The following is a 20324-nucleotide window of genomic DNA, read 5'->3' as shown; positions in this document are numbered from 1 at the left end:
ATTCAAACCTGGCAGCCTTCAGGTCAGCAACCCAACCTTCAAGTCACATGGCTTTAACCCACTATGCCACCAGGGGCTCCAATAATAATAATAATAATAATAATAACAACTTTATTTTTATACCCTGCCTCCTCCACCTCCCCGAAGGGATTTGGGGTGGCTAACACAGGGCCAAGCCCAAAAGAACAAATAAAAACACAATAAAATACAGGTAAAATAGCATCAATAATCAAATACAACACCCAGAACAACTACTTTCAAAGTATGGCCCACACAATTAAACAGGAAATAATACTATCAAACCAGGAACAGATTATTTTTTCCAAAATTACATAGCATAATTATAAAAATATTAAAAATCCCAGGGTTTGATCCAACCAAAGTTAATCACTTTTGTCTCATTGGTGAGACTTTTCAGCATGTACTTAAGCATCTCTCAATGCACGCATCAGAACTGAAGCAATTGGTTTTGGGGGCATCCCACTCCCTGAAACAAGATGGGATTATAACAAGTACCACCGTCAAATGCTGCTTCCAAGCTACTTTGATATGTCCTTAGCATCCTGTTGAAACTGTTTAAAAAGTAGGTCACTTTGAAAAAGAAAAGAAAATGCTTCTCCGCATACCATCTAGCTTCATTTGTTCGGGGCAATAGTAATGGATTACAGCCAGTAAAGCAGCCCCATCGCTGCAGTCCTTCATCAGATCTTCAAGCAACGGGAAAAACGGCAACTGCCGACTCGAAAGGTGATCCCGGCGATAACGTACCTGACAAAGGAAGACAGAGTTTCCCGTCAATGTAGGAAAACGGCTTCTTGTCACTATGCTACCAATCCTTAATGGGTATTTTAGTTGGCTAAACTCTATTTTCACATCTAGCTGGAATACAGTTTTCTATCCAAGCAGCTTTCATTATCAGCCTGCTAATCTTGGGGTAACTTTCCCAACCACCCATGCTACCGAAAAACTAAAAGCTCTTCAAAACAGGGAAGCCTTTATCCAGAGGAACAATGCAGCAAATATAAAGTCTGAAATGCACAAATAAATCCAACTGGCAAACAGGAACAACTTTCTACTTTTATTATGAACCTATATCTGACTGTCTCTCTTTGAGAATGAACATAAATCTGTAACCACTTCATTGGATGTGTTGCAATAGCAGATTCCCAGATTAGCTTAGTGTTTACACCTTATTTTTTGGTTATTTAATATTTAATGTTTATTTTACTTAAGTGATATGTCTTCACTGTTCTAATGTAGCACAAATCCTATGTAAAATCATACTACATATTTTTGACATTAATATTGAAATCTGAAATATATACAGAAAGTCTTTACTTTTCTTTACTTTACATATATGTGTAGGAAATGTAGTATAGGACCAGTTTTTTGGTCCAAATGAGCAATTGCTTCAAGCAGAAAATGACATATATGGCTAGTAATTAAACCTAAGTAAATTTACTAAGTAAACATAACACTTCAGCAAGCCCTTTCCTCACTTCTGTTCAAAATACCACAATATATTATGAAAGCTGCTACAGTTAGTGCACAATATCAGACAGACGCAACTGACAATCTGAGCTACATAGCACAAAAGCAGTGCAATGAGTAAAAACAATCCTAAATTAATTGAACGGAGCCCATGTTCAGTTGTTAAATCACATTTGACTAATACTTACCTGGAGATAGACACCACTAGACTAAAAATGATCAACTAGCTAGCCAGCTATGTAAGCTATCTAGGTATGAAACATGGATATATTTGAGGAAAGCTCATGCCGAGGAGTTAGTTATGCAAATAAGCAAGTTTTGGAGTTGTTTGCAAATTAATTTTGAATTAGGAAGGTTGGTTTACGGTGACCCATGCAAAAGGAATACTGAGTTTTGCCCAATTTTGAAATATATAGATGGATGTGTTTTATTAAACAGTGAAGGACACCATACGGAAAAAATTAATCGGGAAGTTTTATAATGTAAGATGAAGGCTGTTTATCCTCCAGCTTGAAGCTCTCCATAAATACGTAATGTAAATGTGAATCATACTGTACCACACGAGCATATTCCACTGGCTCCAGCATGCAGTGCGATAGCGCATGCATCAGATCAGGCTTTTGCAACAAAACAGCAAGATACAAGACGGCAATCAGAATCATGTTAATACACTCAAAAGGGCTAATACCCCTTATATCCCAAAACATGATTATTTGAGTCAAGGCGATTACCATACAAAGCAAGGTGATCTGATTAGTTTAAAGCATAACCCCCACCCAATATCCCCCCAATTTCTGAAACTGATGCAACAAAAGAAGGAAAATTCCTGAAGGACTACAAAAAAGCTTCCTGGCTTATCAAATACTTGCATCGTACTGTCAGCTAAACCACATACAATGCAGGATCCACTGCATTCCTAACTACAATTTCAGACATCATTCCTAGAACAAGTCATAGCAACATTTTTTAAAGTCTTGTATTCCATCACCTACTACTAAGAAACAGGCACTCCTAAGCATTTTATGATACCTGCCAATGTAAATCCAAAGCATTCTGTTAATACCCATATGACTGAGACAGGCTCTACAATGCCTCCGGAAGTGAATCACAAAGCACTGATTTGAAGCACCCAATGACAAATCATCCGCATTTGTGGATCTGATTACTCACAGATTCTCTCTAGGAATTTCTAGAGCCTCCAGCATAATCCTAGTGAATTTCCATTGCAGGATCAAGTCTCACTCTGGAGAACCTAGACATTCCTACAGAAAACACCTCTCTAGGAATCTCTAGGTCTTCCAGTGTGATTCACTATATATATTTATTTCTTACAGTTGATGACCAGCACCAAAAAAAAAAAAAGAACAATGAACAACAATGAACAAAAATCACAACAATTGTGATTCAATTGCTGGATGTTAATCAAAGTTGTGGTGAAGTACCCAGAGATTCCTAGAGAGATATTCTCTATGTAACAAAAAGTCCAATTTTAAATTAAAATTGGCACTTTCATGGGATCTTGTGCCCCTAAGTCAAGTGAATTATAAGCACTGACTGTACTCACAATTTTTTTTCATGTCAGGAGCAACTTGAGAAACTGCAAGTAGCTTCTGGTGTGAGAGAATTGGCCATCTGCAAGGACGTTACCCAGGGGATGCTCGGATGTTTTGATGTTTTTACTATCCTTGTGGGAGGCTTCTCTCATGTTCCAGCATTGAGCTGGAGCTGATAGAGGGAGCTCATCCACGCTTTCCCCGGGATAGATTCGAACTGGCAACCTTCAGGTCAGCAACCCAACCTTGAAGTCATCAGTCCTGCCAGCACAAGGGTTTAACCCACTCCTCCTCTCACAATATATATACTATATATGCATACAAAAGAGTGGGGAGCATTATTTAGTGTAATAATGAACTTAGTGTAATAATGAACGAACTAATTTTTTCTACAAAACTGTGAAACCAAAACAACGGGCATCATTTTATCATGAATGAGAGCTCTACCATTTCCGTCTCTGGAACAATACACCTTTAACAGACTTGTAATTTCAGAAGTGACTGTGAGATGTTTGACCACAAAAAGATAACTCTGCATTGTAAACAAACCCTTCAACATCACTTCACCTAAATCCACTGTACAAAATCTACTGGATCAAAATATAAACCCTCTTGAAATCTATCACCAAAAAAGATGCAAGCACCATGACTTTAAACTGACCAGCTTCACCTTAGCACTGCATGAACAAAGTTTTTGACTGTGATTTCCTTGCTCTTCCATCTCCAGATTTGGCCTATCAACCATTCTGAAAATGCTGTGTCGTGATGACTATGCTGTATGTACAGTATGCAGAACCATGTAAATGAAATCTACATTTTCTTAAGGCAAAGAGGTTATCGCAGTTTGTGAAAGCAGCATCGCAAATGGAAGCAAACACCAAGAAAAGAAGAATTGAAAGCCATGGTTTAGTGGATGACAACTGTTGTGTAGAATTAATTAACTTACAGGTACTAATTTCCAATACCATTTGGAAGGAGACTGCTCAGGAAGCAGGGAAGGGAAGGTGGGAACAGGAGAGGAATATCAGCAGAGCGAGTTATAAGCAATACCAAAACAAACCCAACTGACAGACACTTTCATATCATGGAATAATTAAAAATACATCATTGTCCAGAACCAAATTAAGCAATTTCACACCAGTAGCATATTACGCCATTTCATAGGCGCCAGTTAGAACTTAGGTCACAGCATTTTGCTTTACTGATGCGCAACTGTATTATTGTGTTAATTCTTACAAAAGAAATCAGGCCACCTTTGAAGTCACTGACGTTTGAGAAAATCATACATTTTCCAGTAATGAAAGTGTAACATTTCTCCACAATATTAGTTCACCGGAATAGTTATGGGGGAGGAAATAGGAGGGCAGTTGCACACATTCGCTGCTGATCCTTCTGGATGACTAGTACATGCTTTATTAGTATTGATCAAGAATTTGTTAGATTTCTCAAAAATGCGACCCAGAAAAAAAAATCAGAATAAATGCTGAAAACTGTATATTAATTCCATAGTTGCTTCATTCCCAAAGAAGCAGGATTCAAATGTTAAACAAGACATAGCAGTGACATTTTAACACACACACCCCCAAATACGGAGAAAGCAGCTCTAATCCAAAGTATCAGAGTAGCCTCCAGTCACCAGCCTCTCCATCCAACTCGAAACAGGGAAACAAATGGCAAGAAGTTCTTGAGAACATGAAATTGCTAAGGTCAGAAAGACCAAAGGAAAAAATAGGAAACCAGGAACATCACAAAACTATATTCAAGGAAATATATCAGGGCATTGTGACTCTCACAGTTCTTGACATGGGAGAGGCAAGCTTAACAGAAAGATTCACATCCAAGACATATGGATACAGCTAACGTCCTATGTCTACCAGTTCTTACCTTTTGATGACCTGGGCTTTCTAGCAACTGCTGCTTCAGTTTGATCTCCTTCTCTGTTATCTCTCTCATTTTTAGGTTCACCTAAAGGTGGGAAAAGGGGTAAAGAATGCCATGAATTCCCCTAAAAATCTTTATATGGCTTAAATTTGCTACCAGTTGGTTTCACTCCACCAGTTATTCTTCTCTACCGCTAAACTTTATTTATTTATTTATTTATTACTTATTAGCAACATTTATATTGTGCCCTTCTCACCCCGAGGCGGACTCAGGGCGGCTTACAAGTTATATGTACATACAATAGCATAGCACAATATAAACATTATATATTACTATATTCTACAATCACATTATACTGCAATATTAATAGTAATATATAATATATTATATAATATATAATTATAATAGTGCATTATTATATTGTATTACATTATAATATTATTACCAATATTATATGTATACACAATAGATTATATTATTAGTATAGCATGAATTATATGTTGAATAATTCAGTTCAAAATAATACGTTGCATAGGGAAATCCAGATGTATTGTCTCTGAAACTTTCATTACAAAGCTAGCTGGTGGTTTTTCATAGATTATAAAACAACATAACATGACAATTATTAAAACCAAGACATCAATTACTACGTACAGAGGGTGATTAGTGCAAAAAACTATGAGTATCTGCTTCTTTTGAGCTTTCCATAGGCATGGGGTAGGCTTATGTTCCTACAACCCAAAAAATAAAAAGTACTGCTGTTTTATGAAGTTTTTATTGAGGCGGAACACCTCCAAGATTTCATTGGGGAAAAAATCTTCAATGAACCCCTTTCCTCTAGTTCATTCTTTTCACTTCCACTTGAATTAGCCCACATCAATACATTAAAACACTACTGCACACCCTTTATTTACCTTATTAATCCAGAATATCATTGCATCTTCCAGATCATAGGGTAAGTCCTTTGAGGCACTGAACGTAGAAAAACATTTGACACTTGCAACCACTTTCTCAATGCTAATCATCTCCACCGTGTAGGCCATCATGAGAGCGTCAATCATTCCCATGTGAGGACTCTAAGGAACAAAGGACATGGGTTGATTCAAATAGATTCAAATGAGCCACCATCCAGAGTTAAAGAGAAAGGCTGGAGAGTAGCATTTAGGTGAGGTGAAATGTAAGTGAAGAGCCCTTTTCTGAAGCTCACCATTTTGATAGGTGCGGAGGCAAGATCCAATTCAGACACCGGTGAATCGTCACTCTCCATGGCGTAAATCCCTTTCCGAGACAGTGCCTGGATGACCGACTGGTGTCCCTGCAGAGCGGCCACCTGATCCCCTTTCAAAATGAGGCTGCAGACGCGGCAGTAGAGTTCGCTGGACAGTAACAGCTTGATGACAGGTGGCTTAATATGTTCCTGCTCATACTGGTCTATATAAAATGGGTCCTTCAGTTCCTCTGGGATATTATCTGAAACAAAAGAGAAATGAAGTCAAAACTAGAGATTTTTTGCCACACAGAAATGAGACAAACACATATACTTACTGACAACTTAGTCCCGGAAAACAAAACAAACTTTGGAAAACAAAGGAGAAGCAACTTATTGGGGCAGCAGCATAAAACCATTCCTTCTTTCACCTGTTGTGTTGTGATAATTAATGCTGAAAGTACTTATTATTATTATTATTATTATTATTATTAGCGACATTTATATCCCACCCTTCTCACCTCGAAGGGGGCTCAGGGTGGCTTACAAGTTATATATACATACAATATATTATATTATTAGTATAGCACAATATAAGCACTATATATGCATTATATATCATTATATTGTACTATACGACTATATTGCAATGTTACTTGTAATATTACATGTAATATAAATATACAACTATAATAGTGTATTATTATTATTATTATTACATTGTATTCCATCATAATATTATAATATTAGTATAGTATAATATGAGTATTATATATTATTATATTGTTAAATATATGTTCTGCCATAACACAAGTGTAATCCAGCAATCTGGAAAGAATAGAACTGAGTGTTTAATAGACAGATTAGATTAAGTATTCTGTACACTGTAACAGTTGTTAGAAACAGGTCAGAAAAGGAAAATGTTCACCTAAATAACAACAACAACAACAGCAACAACTTTATTTTTCTATCCTGCCTCCATCTCCACGTAGGGACTCGTGGTGGCTAACATAGGGCAAAGCCCAAAAACAATAGAACAGAATAAAACAGATAAAAACAGCATATTCAAATAAGCAAAACACAATAAAATTAGACGTAAGTACAAATGTGATACAATAACTATAAAACCAAGTTAAAACATACAATAATAAAATACGAAGGCCACCAATTTGAAGGATGGGGTAACATGGGAACATAATTTTTGGTCATATGATTGCTTGAAATCTGCAAATTTGGCAATGAAGTATACAATTAACTCAGCAACCATTTTTAATTCAAATGACACATACTTAAATGTATGCTGGACATGCATTATCACATTCAGCTGAACAGATGATTATTCTGAAGACTCGGGTTGGCTCTATTAATCATCTTCATGATACGAAAAACATGCATCATAAATTGTATGTTCTCTAGAGTCCACAGAAAGGCGATTGTTTCTTTTGGCCCACTGAACAAAGCAGTGTCTCACTGTACTACAGTGCTTTCATACCACATCAGACTCAAGTTTTGAAATAAATCAAAATGGGGCACTGTTACATTACATGCAAAAGGCATCAGGACACGCCACAGACTTTATCACCCTGAGGGACTGTCAGCAACGTGCTGCTTAAACTGTCCAACCAGTTTACCTTCCCTCCCTGACATCACCGTCTCTGTGCAGCATTTCCATATTTCTTGCATAAGCACAATGTATAGCAGAATTGAAATGAGAGCTAAGTTGGTCAGCATAGTATTATTTGAACTGATTAAAATATTCTGCACGAAAGGGAATTCTAACATAGACCATGAATTAAGCATTGCCGCATTGCAATCCCAATATAATTCCATGATTTTGAAGCCAAGTATAGATACGTATATCTAGAACTTGTCCCACAAGTCACTGTTTAAATTCAGTCCCCATGGCTATAACAAACACAAACACAAGCCAAACAATTACTTTGTTCTTCACTAGGGAGCATAATTAATGTGGGCATATTATAAAAAGCAACACACTATTTTATACTATATGTTTAACAAAGCACAAACTATCCCAAGAGGAAGTACAATGATAGTACAAAGTCTATTTATTTCAAGGTCCAGTTATACATCTTTAAAACTGCAATTATAAGTTGTGTTATGAGGAGAGATGTGCTTGCTGCTTCATAAATTCCTAAATATTTCCATGAACAGTAAAGTGAATACCAAAAGAACTTGATCCACTGCAACTCCCAATTCACATTATCTATAAACCTAAAAACTGGAAGTAACACCTCAACTGAAAACAAATTCAAGCCACGTGATGGCAGGAATACAGTGAATTACTTTGCACTACCACAAAGCAAGCAAATGTTAATCCATTAAGCACATTAGAGTTTGGCAAATTAGAGTTAGATTAAGAGGACTATCTAATTTCCACAACATGGGTGCATGTTATATTTTGTCCCACTTAAAAGTACTGTGATAATAAGTAGCTAAGAATACTTACTTGAAAAACTAAAAATTCAAAACAGACAAGAAGCAATTGATGTCTTGGTTTTAATAAGTGTCATGTTATGTTGTTTTATTATGTTATTATATTGTGTTTTACATTTATGGATTATTTGTTAATTAATGTTGTGGTTGGGTTGTTTTATCATGTAAGCCGCCTCGAGTCCCTTCGGGGAGAGGGAGGCGGGGTACAAGAATAAAGTTGTTTTTTATTATTATTATTATTATTATTATTATTATTATTATTATTATTATTATTAGGACATTGTGCAAGACATTGATTCATAGTCCTGCTTGACAAAGATCTACTGTAAAAGTTCCAATTAAACTCCAGGTTTTTGTTATTTTTTAAAGGTGTTTCAGACCAGGTATGTCTATCTAGTAATGATACACACAGTATACAGCATTACACAAAATAGATGGATGCTTTGCTAAGTTCTAGAATGCAGATGCAGTGAAGAAGAAAAAAACACAATGATTAAAATATCTGCGGCCTATTATACAAAAACCATTCTTATAAATTCTGAGCCATCGGAAAGAAGATAGGGATGCATGTGGTTGCCAAAAATGACTCACACTGCAAGGGCCTAAGAAGCCTGTAAGATTCAGTGTATATTATCTATAGTGTGTAACACAGCACTAATTTAGCAGAAACAAAACCAGAGAAATGGCAGGATTTCAAGCACTTCCAACTGTAAGCTATTTACAATAAGGGGCGGGGATGGGGGTTGTGGGCAATACATAGACAAGCCTCCTGGTTGGCATTTATCCTTGCATTTGAAAACATAGGAACAGGCCAGTCAGCAAATCAGTTTGACACAATTGATATTTAAAACACAGATCATCTCAAAACCACTTAACATCGGAAAGGGCAAAGCAAAAGGGAAAAAAAATAACAAAAGCATCATCACCCAATGGGGAGTCTTACCTATTCCATAGGCTTTTGCACAGATCCACTGTAGATTAGCTGCTATTTTTGCTCTGGCTGAATCATAGAGCTCCAATGGAACGATCTCAGCTGCACTATCTGTTAGAGCATCCATTTTTCTTCTTGTGCTATCCCCACCAGCACAAACATCAGCATCCACCATCTGAAAGAAAAATGAAAGAAACCCGGGCCTAGCACTCCAAAAACTACAATTTACAAGATACATCGCAGTTTCACGCGTACAACGCTGGGTACAGATCCTTCAGCTATTGAAATGCCAGAGGTGTTTTTTTTTTCCTTTTCTTTTTCTGAAGGGGTTTGATCAGTGTGAAGCAGTCAGACTATGCAATGCTTTGTTTATATATATTAATTAAAAGGAACAGACTACATACTCATCCTTCTAGACTGGCCGCGCACGCCTCTCCCCCTCTAGAGTTACCAGCCTGATGATATAAACAGGTACCAAGCAGTTTACTGAAGGGGAAAATTCTATTATCTGATTTCTCCAACAATGGAATGGGGGCAGGTAGCAAGAGTGGCACAGCAGGGGAAGGCGGCAACAGAAGGCAGCAGGCCTAAGGTTCCCTTGCTCTTGGATACCCTTGTCTCTTTCCTTCATCCTACCCCTAAGAGGGATCAGCAGCTGGCTGAGATGAAGAAAAGCACCAGACACTCCGCGAGGGAAAAGGATGAAGTGAGAGAGAGCAGGATAGGAATCCTTCCACGACATCTCGCATGTCCGTTTCATGCTCCGGTAGCAGACACCAGGAACCGGGTGGCAAAAAGGAAGGTGCTGAGACATACCTTTCCTGCAGGAGTCTCACTCCCCAACAAAGACAACAAAGGGCATCTTTTCAGCACCGTCTTTCTCATCCATCTCACTCTCCTGCTTCCCAAAATACCCCATGGCCTCTAGCCAATTATAATCTCCCCTAAGAATTATTATTATACCCCTAGGGTATTATTAGGGACGTTGTTGTCATTATTATTTTCAAAATTATTTAATCTCAACCGAATATATTTCCACCTCCCACTTTAAACCCCATATACAGTAGAGTCTCACTTATCCAAGCTAAACGGGCCGGCCGAAGCTTGGATAAGCAAATATCTTGGATAATAAGGAGCAATTAAGGAAAAGCCTATTAAACATCAAATTAGGTTATGATTTTACAAATTAAGCACCAAAACATCATGTTATACAACAAATTTGACAGAAAAAGTAGTTCAATACACAGTAATGTTATGTTGTAATTACTGTATTTACGAATTTAGCACCAAAATATCACAATATAGTGAAAACATTGACTACAAAAATGGCTTGGATTATCCAGAGGCTTGGATAAGCGAGGCTTGGATAAGTGAGACTCTACTGTAATAATAATAATAATAATAATAATAATAATAATAATAATAATAATAATAATATAATAATAATAATAATCCTTTATTTATACACCGCTCCATCCCCTTGAGAGGACTCAGGGCGGTTTCCAGCATGTACAAACAGTCAGTTGTCCAAAAACATACAACAGCATGAACGAACAAACATAATAAAAACAATATCATAAAACAGCAGTAAAAACAGTTTGATCTAAAATGAACACAGTTACAGTACCAATCAACATGAATATAACTAATATAACTAACTAATATAACTATAACTAAAACTATAATATAACTAACCGACCAACTGTGCTTAGAATCTGATCCCACATCCTCAACTATCACTGTCTGTTCCAAACACGCCCCACTTTCCTATTTGTTGCGAGCCCTCGTTCACACTAAACCAACAAATAAATTCAAGCTTGATCCTTGACACAACTCTTTATTATACATCCCCCACTCCAGTCTCTGTCCTTCAGCACTCTTCAAATCAATGATCCATAAAAATAGAGTACACATAATGCAATATGACATGAACAATGACTAAGATGCTAATATTACTTTTTCAACTCTCCATTTCTGGATTTGGAAAGAGATCCAGCATCACAGTATCAACCTTTTGACAACTTCCCTCCCTATTGTCCCAGCCACTGTTCTTCACCTCCCCATAGAGACTTCAACCCTTGCTCAGGCCTCTCCCATGTACACTCCATCTACTACCCCTCCCCACCTGCCCCATAACTCTTTTTAGCCCAGTGCACTGAATAACCTTACTCTGTGTGCACACACAAACCTGGCCTACCTACATCGTTGCCTCTATCCATCGGTTGCCCACAATTCCCCATAGTCTTGCTCCTGGCCTTGTAGCCCTCCGGCATCTCCATCCCATTAATGCCCCATGTCTGATAAGGCCACACAAACAATATATAAAACCTCCTCCCAGTTCTGCCCAAGATATTCCATGTCTAACTATTGGCCCTAGTTCTTATCCATCACTCCATCCAATAATGCCAAAAAAAATCTCCTTTTATTCATACACTCACACAGAGTAACAATTAAAAAAAACCCCTAAACTCACTTTTCACTACTGCTACTCAATGCCCTGTAGGCCATCCTTTCCAAGAGGCCTCACAATCCCAGTTAGTCCAGAAAACATGCATACCCTAAAAAAAAACCTTGGTTCAACCAGTTGTGCATCCCAGTTTCTGCTACCTAATACTATCAATCCTTCACACATAACCAATCCATACCCTTATATGTCCTTGCTTTCCTCAACACAATGTGTGTATATAAATTATTTTTTATATGTTGTTTGGAGGAGTTAGGTTATTTTGAAATGCATTTGGGGGAAGTTAGGTTATTTTGTGAAGGGTCAAAGTTTTTCTTTGCAGGAGAGAGGCCTACCATTTTACTGTTTGTGCATGCATTTATGTATATCTATTTTAAATATATGTGTGTGTCTATGTGTATATTGATAGAGACAGAGGGAGTGTGTGAGGTTCACACATACATATGTGAATACTAATATTATATTTTATATATATATATGGGAAGTCAGGTTATTTTAGGAAGGGCTGATGTCATTATGGAGCAGAATTAGGAATATATAACGGATGGGTCAAAGTGTTTTCCTTTCCAGGAAAGAGCACTATTGTATATGTTTGTATGTACAGTGTGTGCGTATCAATATATAAACACATAAATATAATACATATATATGTGTACATATAAAGATATAGATATATACATAGATAGAGATGTTCTTGGTCCACCCATCCTCATTGACACATCCCCCAAAATACCCATCAGTCCCTCATACACAATGATATGACATACATACAGGTATATACAGAGATGTTCTTGGCCTACCTATTCCTACTGAAACACCCCCATACACAATAGTGAGCGTATATGTTAGATATAAATACACACACACTCACATATATAGATATAGAGAAGAGGTGTTCTTGGCCCACCCATCCCTATTGAAATGGCCCCCAAAATACCCACCAGTCTCTCATACACAATAGCTAAGCACACAATGTATATATATATATGTGTATACACACATGCATGCATAAAGATATAGATATACATAGATACAGTTATATAGAGAGATGTTCTTGGCCCACCTACTCCTACTGAAACACCCTCATACACAATAGTGTGTGTGTATATATGTATATGTATGTATATATATATATATATACACACACACACACACACACACACACACACACACATAAACACACACACACATATAGATAGAGATGTTAATGGCCCACCCACCCATCCCCATTGAAATGACCTCCAAAACACCCATCAGTCCCTCATACACAATAACTGCACAATATATACATACATATATATGTGATACACACTCACACATATATACACACAGATATATATAGTTATATAGAGATGTTCTTGGCCCACCCACCCCTACTGAGACATTCATACGTCCCTGACACACAATTACTACACCATATATATATACATATATATATACAATACATATATACATATATACAAATATATATATATATATATATACACACACACACACACACTGTGTTTCCCCGAAAATAAGACAGTGTCTTATATTATTTTTTGCTCCCAAAGATGCTCTAGGTCTTATTTTCAGGGGATGTCTTATTTTTCCATGAAAAAGAATTCACATTTATTGTTGAACAAAAAAATGAACATTTATTATATACAGTACAGTAGTTGTCATCACAAACCAGCATAACCAGACAAACTGTGAATCCTATCAAGAATTTCTTGTTACTACCATTATTTCCATATATAACAATCTATGGTATGTACATTTACCAAACCTGCATGCTCTGGTGTTCTGTTCGGTGGGCATGCTTCCAAACACAAACGGTGCTAGGTCTTACTTTCGGGAGAGGTCTTATATTTAGCAATTCAGCAAACCTCTACTAGGTCTTATTTTCTGGGGATGTCTTATTTTAGGGGAAACAGGGTATATGCACACACAGATGTACAGATATTGTAATACCTAGAGAGAGATGTTCTTGGCCCACCCACCCTTACTGGGATGCCCATCAGTCCCTAACACACAATAACTAACCACACACACACACACACATATATATATCGCATACACACACACATATACAGATATATAGAGATAGTAATACATAGAGAGAGATGTTCTTGGCCCACCCACCACTATTGAGATGCCCATCAGTCCCTGACACACAATAATCAGACAATACATACACGCCCACACAGATATATATATATATATATATACACACACACACATACAGAAATATATATATATATATATATATATATGTCTACTAATACAGTAGAGTCTCACTTATCCAACATAAATGGGCCAGCAGAATGTTGGATAAGCAAATATGTTGGATAATAAGGAGGGATTAAGGAAAAGCCTATTAAACATCAAATTAAGTTATGATTTTACAAATTAAGCACCAAAACATCATGATATACAAAAAATTTGACAGAAAAAGTAGTTCAATACACAGTAATGCTATGTAGTAATTACTGTATTTATGAATTTAGCACCAAAATATTACAATGTATTGAAAACATTGACTACAAAAATGTGTTGGATAATCCAGAACGCTGGATAAGTGAGTGTTGGATAAGTGAGACTCTACTGTACATAGAAAGAGATGTTCTTGGCCCACCCACCCCTATCAGTCCCTAACACACAATAATCACACAATATATACACACACACACACACACACACACACATATATATATATATATTATATAGATATATAGATAGGTATAGTAAAACATAGAGAGAGATGTTCTTGGCCCACCCACCCTTACTGTGACGCCCATGAGTCCCTGACACACAATAACTAACCACACTATCTATCTATATATTATACACAGATATAAAGATATAGTAATACATAGAGAGATGTTCTTGGCCCACCCATCCTTACTGCGACGCCCATGAGTCCCTGACACACAATAACTCACCACACTATCAATCTATATATTATACATATATACAGATATATAGATAGTAATACATAGAAAGTGATGTTCTTGGCCCACCCACCCCTATCAGTCCCTAACACACAATAATCACACAATATATACACATACACACACACACATATATATATTATATAGATAGATAGATAGATAGATATAGTAATACATAGAGAGATGTTTTTGGCCCACCCATCCTTACTGCAACGCCCATGAGTCCCTGACACACAATAACTCACCACACTATCTATCTATCTATCTATATTATACACATATACAGATATATATATAGTAATTTATCGAGAGATAAATGTTCTTGGCCCATCCACCCTTACTGAGGTGCCCTTGAGTCCCTGACACAGAATAACTAACCACACTATCTATCTATATATTATACACATATACACACACACACATATATATAGTAATACATAGAGAGATGTTCTTGGCCCACCCACCCTTACTGAGGCGCCCATGAGTCCCTGACACACAATAATTAACCACACTATCTATCTATATATTATACACATAAACAGATATATAGATATAGTAATTCATACAGAGATGTTCTTGGCCCACCCACCCTTACTGCGACGCCCATGAGCCCCTGGCACACAATAACCCACCACACAATGACCACAACGGCACCACTCTTTTCCCTTCTCTCTCATCTTCCAAAATAACAATACTAATCATACCATCACGTGACCCCTCCCTCCTCAACTGTCAGAAACCAGACAGGCCCCCCCCCCTCCCTCCCATTTGGGAACCTCGCGGCCCAACCTGCCGCACTGGAGCCCGCCTTCCTTCTCCTCCATAAGAACCATAACAAGGAAAACACAAACCACCAGGGCAGGCCTCGTTTTTACCTCATCGCCGCCTCGACCGCGCCCCGGCTCGAGGGGGGGAAATGGAGGTCCGCGGAGGGGCGAAGGAGGCAGACCCGGCCTCCGAGCCTGGCTGAGGGAAGCAGGGAGGGAGGCGAAGGCGGGGGCGCGCGCATGCGCGTTCACACACCTCCCCACCGCTTGACGGACGGCTGAGGGGAAAGAGGGCCGGCTGGGCCCGTCGGCGCATGCGCGAAACAGGGAGGGAGGGAGACAGGCAGGGAAAGTGGGCGGGGCGAGCGGCCTTCTCCCGCTCTCTGCCTTGGCAACCGGTCTCCTAGGCGATGATGAGATGGAAACTTGGAAGGAGGCGGGGCAACGAGAGAGCGAGCAGGGGGCGTGGCTTCTGCAGGAGACCTATTGAGCCCTGGGAGTTTAAAGCGGTGTGGAACTGCGTTAAGTACCCAGTGTGGACATACCTTAATTTTTTTCCAGTCTGGGATTCGAATAGCTTACTTCCTAGTTAATATAATTAGTATAATCATGATTATACTCATATCTCATTAATAGTGCATCAATGACAGCTAAATCCAGTTGGCCATGATATTTAAGTGAGGCAGATAAGTGCTTTTAAAGGCTCTACTATCATCTAATGCAGGTTGAAACTGCACTAAATGCTCAGTGCGGACTAACAATAACATAGTTTGAAACTGTACTAAATGCTCAGTGCGGACTAACACTAATGCAGTTTGAAACTGCACTAAATGCTCAGTGTGGACTAACAATAATGCACTTTGAAACCGCACTAGATGCTCTGTGCGGACTAACAATAACTCAGTTTGAAACTGCATTAAATGCTCAGTATGGACTAACAATAACACAGTTTGAAACTGCACTAAATGCTCAGTGCGGACTAACACTAATGCAGTTTGAAACTGCACTAAATGCTCAGTGTGGACTAACAATAATGCACTTTGAAACCGCACTAGATGCTCTGTGCGGACTAACAATAACTCAGTTTGAAACTGCATTAAATGCTCAGTATGGACTAACAATAACACAGTTTGAAACTGCACTAAATGCTCAGTGCGGACTAATACTAATGCAGTTTCAAACTGCACTAAATGCTCAGTGCGGACTAACACTAATGCAGTTTGAAACTGCACTAAATGCTCAGTGCCGACTAACAATAACACAGTTTGAAACTGCACTAAATGCTCAGTGCGGACTAACACTAATGCAGTTTGAAACTGCACTAAATGCTCAGTGCGGACTAACACTAATGCAGTTTGAAACTGCACTAAATGCTCAGTGCCGACTAACAATAACACAGTTTGAAACTGCACTAAATGCTCAGTGCGGACTAACACTAATGCAGTTTGAAACTGCACTAAATGCTCAGTGCGGACTAACACTAATGCAGTTTGAAACTGCACTAAATGCTCAGTGCGGACTAACACTAATGCAGTTTGAAACTGCACTAAATGCTCAGTGCCGACTAACAATAACACAGTTTGAAACTGCACTAAATGCTCAGTGCGGACTAACACTAATGCAGTTTGAAACTGCACTAAATGCTCAGTGCCGACTAACAATAACACAGTTTGAAACCGGACTAGATGCTCAGTGCTAACAATAATGCAATTTGAAACTGCATTAAATGTTTAGTGGAGACTAACACTAACACTGTTTGAAACTGCACTAAATGGTTAGTGTGGACTGACACTAACGCAGTTTGAAATTGCACTACATGCTCAGTGCGGACCAACACTAACACAATTTGAAACTGGACTAGATACTCAATGTGGACTGACAATAACACAGTTTGAAACTGGACTAGATGCTCAGTGTGGACTCATAATGCAGTTAAAATGCATCATATGAGTCTACACTGACCATGTAATGCAGTTTCACGCTGCATTAGATGGCACTGTAGATAGAACCACGAAGCTTGCGATCTGTGTTTTAAATATAAATAGAGTGTGTTAAAAAACAACATATATTAACTTGTTTCCCCAAAAAGCTGCGAGATGATTTCATTGGAGGGACTTCTTTTTTTAGCACACGTTTTTAAATGGTGTAATCTGCTTAATCAGCTTACGGTTGTATCCTTTCTAATAACAGGCGATGAAGGGTTTCCGCAGGGTCGGGAGTGAGGCGGCCGCCTCAGACAGGCATTTCCAGGCCGTGTGAAAAGGGCACAAAGCACTGATGGCTCCAATAGCCACAATATCACAAAATGCATAGATACATGCATTACACACAGGTGTAAGGTTGGGTATATTTATATACAGATACACACATACACACAGGTATAAGGTTTTGTATATTTATATATAGATATAGGCATACACACAAGTATAAGGTTCTGTATATTTACATATAGATACACACATACACACAGGTATAAGGTTTTGTATATTTACATATAGATACAGGCATACACACAAGTATAAGGTTCCGTAAATTTACATATAAGCATAAATACAAGTATAAGGTTTGTATATGTATATATAGATACACACATACACATAGGTATGTAGTAATAATAATAATAATAATAATAATGCAGTAATAATAATAATAATAATAATAATAATAATAATAATAATAATAATTTGACAGAAAGCCTGATCCTTGCAGCCCAGGAGCAAGCCATCAGAACAAATGCAATTAAGGCCAAGATCAAAAAATCAGCTGATGACCCAAAATGCAGACTCTGCAAGGAAACCGATGAAACCATGGATCATATCCTCAGCTGCTGTAAGAAAATTGCACAGACAGACTACAAACAGAGGCACAACTACGTGACCCAAATGATTCATTGGAACTTATGCCTCAAGTACCACCTCCCAGCAGTCAAGAACTGATGAGATCACAAACCTGCAAAAGTACTGGAAAATGAGCACGCAAAGATACTGTGGGACTTCCGAATCCAGTGACAAAGTTCTGGAACACAACACACCAGACATCACAGTTGTGGAAAAGAAAAAGGTTTGGATCATTGATGTCGCCATCCCAGGTGACAGTCGCATTGACAAAAAACAACAGGAAAAACTCAGCCGCTATCAGGACCTCAAGATTGAACTTCAAAGACTCTGGCAGAAACCAGTGCAGGTGGTCCCGGTGGTGATGGGCACATTGGGTGCTGTGCCAAAAGATCTCAGCTGGCATTTGGAAACAATAGACATTGACAAAATCACAATCTGCCAACTGCAAAAGGCCACCCTGCTGGGATCTGCGCACATCATCTGAAAATACATCACACAGTCCTAGACACTTGGGAAGTGTTCGACTTGTGATTTTGTGATACGAAATCCAGCATATCTATCTTGTTTGCTGTGTCATAATAAAATAATAATAATAATAATAATATGATGATAATAATAATAATAATAATAATCATCATCATCATCATCATCATCATCGCTATGTAAACTGCCAGTGGTGCAGTGGGTTAAACTGCTGAGCTACAGAACTTGCTGACCGAAAGGTCGGCGGTTTGAATCCAGGGAACGGGGTGAGCTCCTGCTGTTAGCCCTGGCTTCTGCCAAACTAGCAGTCTGAAAACATGCAAATGTGAGTAGATCAATAGGTACCGCTCTGGTGGGAAGATAATGGCGCTCCATGAAGTCCACATGACCTTGGAGGTGTCTATGGATAACGCCAGCTCGTCAGCTTAGAAATGGAGATGAGCACCAACAACTAGACTTAATGTCAGGGGAAAACCTTTACCTTTATCTTTTACATATTGTTTATTATTATCATTATTATTATTACCACATTATTATATTATTAGTATTACTGTATTATTATTATTATTATTACCATATTATTATTATATTATTAGTATTACTGTATTATTATTATTATCATTATGTCAGGGGAAAACCTTTACCTTTATCTTTTACATAGTGTTTATTATTATTATTATTACCATTTAATTATATTATTATTATTGTTACTGTATTATTATTATTATTATTATTATTATGTCAGGGGAAAACCTTTACTTTACATAGATAGATAGATAGATAGATAGATAGATAGATAGATAGATAGATAGATAGATAGATAGATGCTAAGAGGAAAATATAGCACTGAACACCCAATCGAAGCATTCCCGACAGATGGCCATCCATCAATCATAGAATCATAGAGTTGGACGAGACCTCACGGGCCATCCAGTCCAACCTCCTGCCAGAACCAGGAAAATCACATTCAAACCTTCCACAATAGATGGCCAGACAGGTTCAAAGCATCCCCGACAGATGGCCAGACCCCTGACAGATTTCCCAGAACTGGAGACAATGTTATTTCAGATGAAGTTTGACCAAAGCAGAATAGAGTCTTGACACTAGACTTACGGTTCTTTGGAACAAGTTGCAAAGTTTGTTATGAGATCTCCCAATAATAATAATAATAATAATAATAATAATCATCATCATCATCATCATCATCCAGCATATATATCTAGTTTGCTATGTTATTCTATGTCTTTGTGTCAATAATAATAATACATTAATATAATAATATAATATATAATAAGGATCATTATAAATGATATCAATACAAGT

General features: G+C 37.8%; 1 protein-coding gene across 5 annotated transcripts in view; it reads right to left on the bottom strand.

Moving 5' to 3' along the window:
* camsap1 (calmodulin regulated spectrin associated protein 1) overlaps positions 1 to 20324 on the bottom strand; it is a 55170-nt gene that overhangs the window by 17231 nt on the left and 17615 nt on the right. The window contains exons 1-7 of one of the 5 annotated variants that reach the window (XM_062959799.1): positions 15790 to 16157; positions 9530 to 9692; positions 6133 to 6395; positions 5840 to 6001; positions 4929 to 5009; positions 2049 to 2108; positions 627 to 768 (exon numbers count right to left, since the gene is read on the bottom strand). In XM_062959799.1, coding sequence (XP_062815869.1) covers positions 627 to 768; positions 2049 to 2108; positions 4929 to 5009; positions 5840 to 6001; positions 6133 to 6395; positions 9530 to 9692 — 871 coding nt within the window. In that variant the 5' untranslated portion in view covers positions 15790 to 16157. Of the gene's footprint in view, positions 1 to 626; positions 769 to 2048; positions 2109 to 3990; positions 4024 to 4928; positions 5010 to 5839; positions 6002 to 6132; positions 6396 to 9529; positions 9693 to 15546; positions 15607 to 15789; positions 16158 to 20324 lie in introns of those variants that run through there. The other 4 variants (XM_062959798.1, XM_062959796.1, XM_062959795.1 and 1 more) reach the window with 4 other exon arrangements.

Source organism: Anolis carolinensis, unplaced genomic scaffold, assembly GCF_035594765.1.
Source record: "Anolis carolinensis isolate JA03-04 unplaced genomic scaffold, rAnoCar3.1.pri scaffold_7, whole genome shotgun sequence".
Classification (NCBI taxonomy): domain Eukaryota; kingdom Metazoa; phylum Chordata; class Lepidosauria; order Squamata; family Dactyloidae; genus Anolis; species Anolis carolinensis.
The sequence above is the reverse complement of the archived record's forward strand: the minus strand, read 5'-3'. Positions and strand labels throughout refer to the sequence as shown.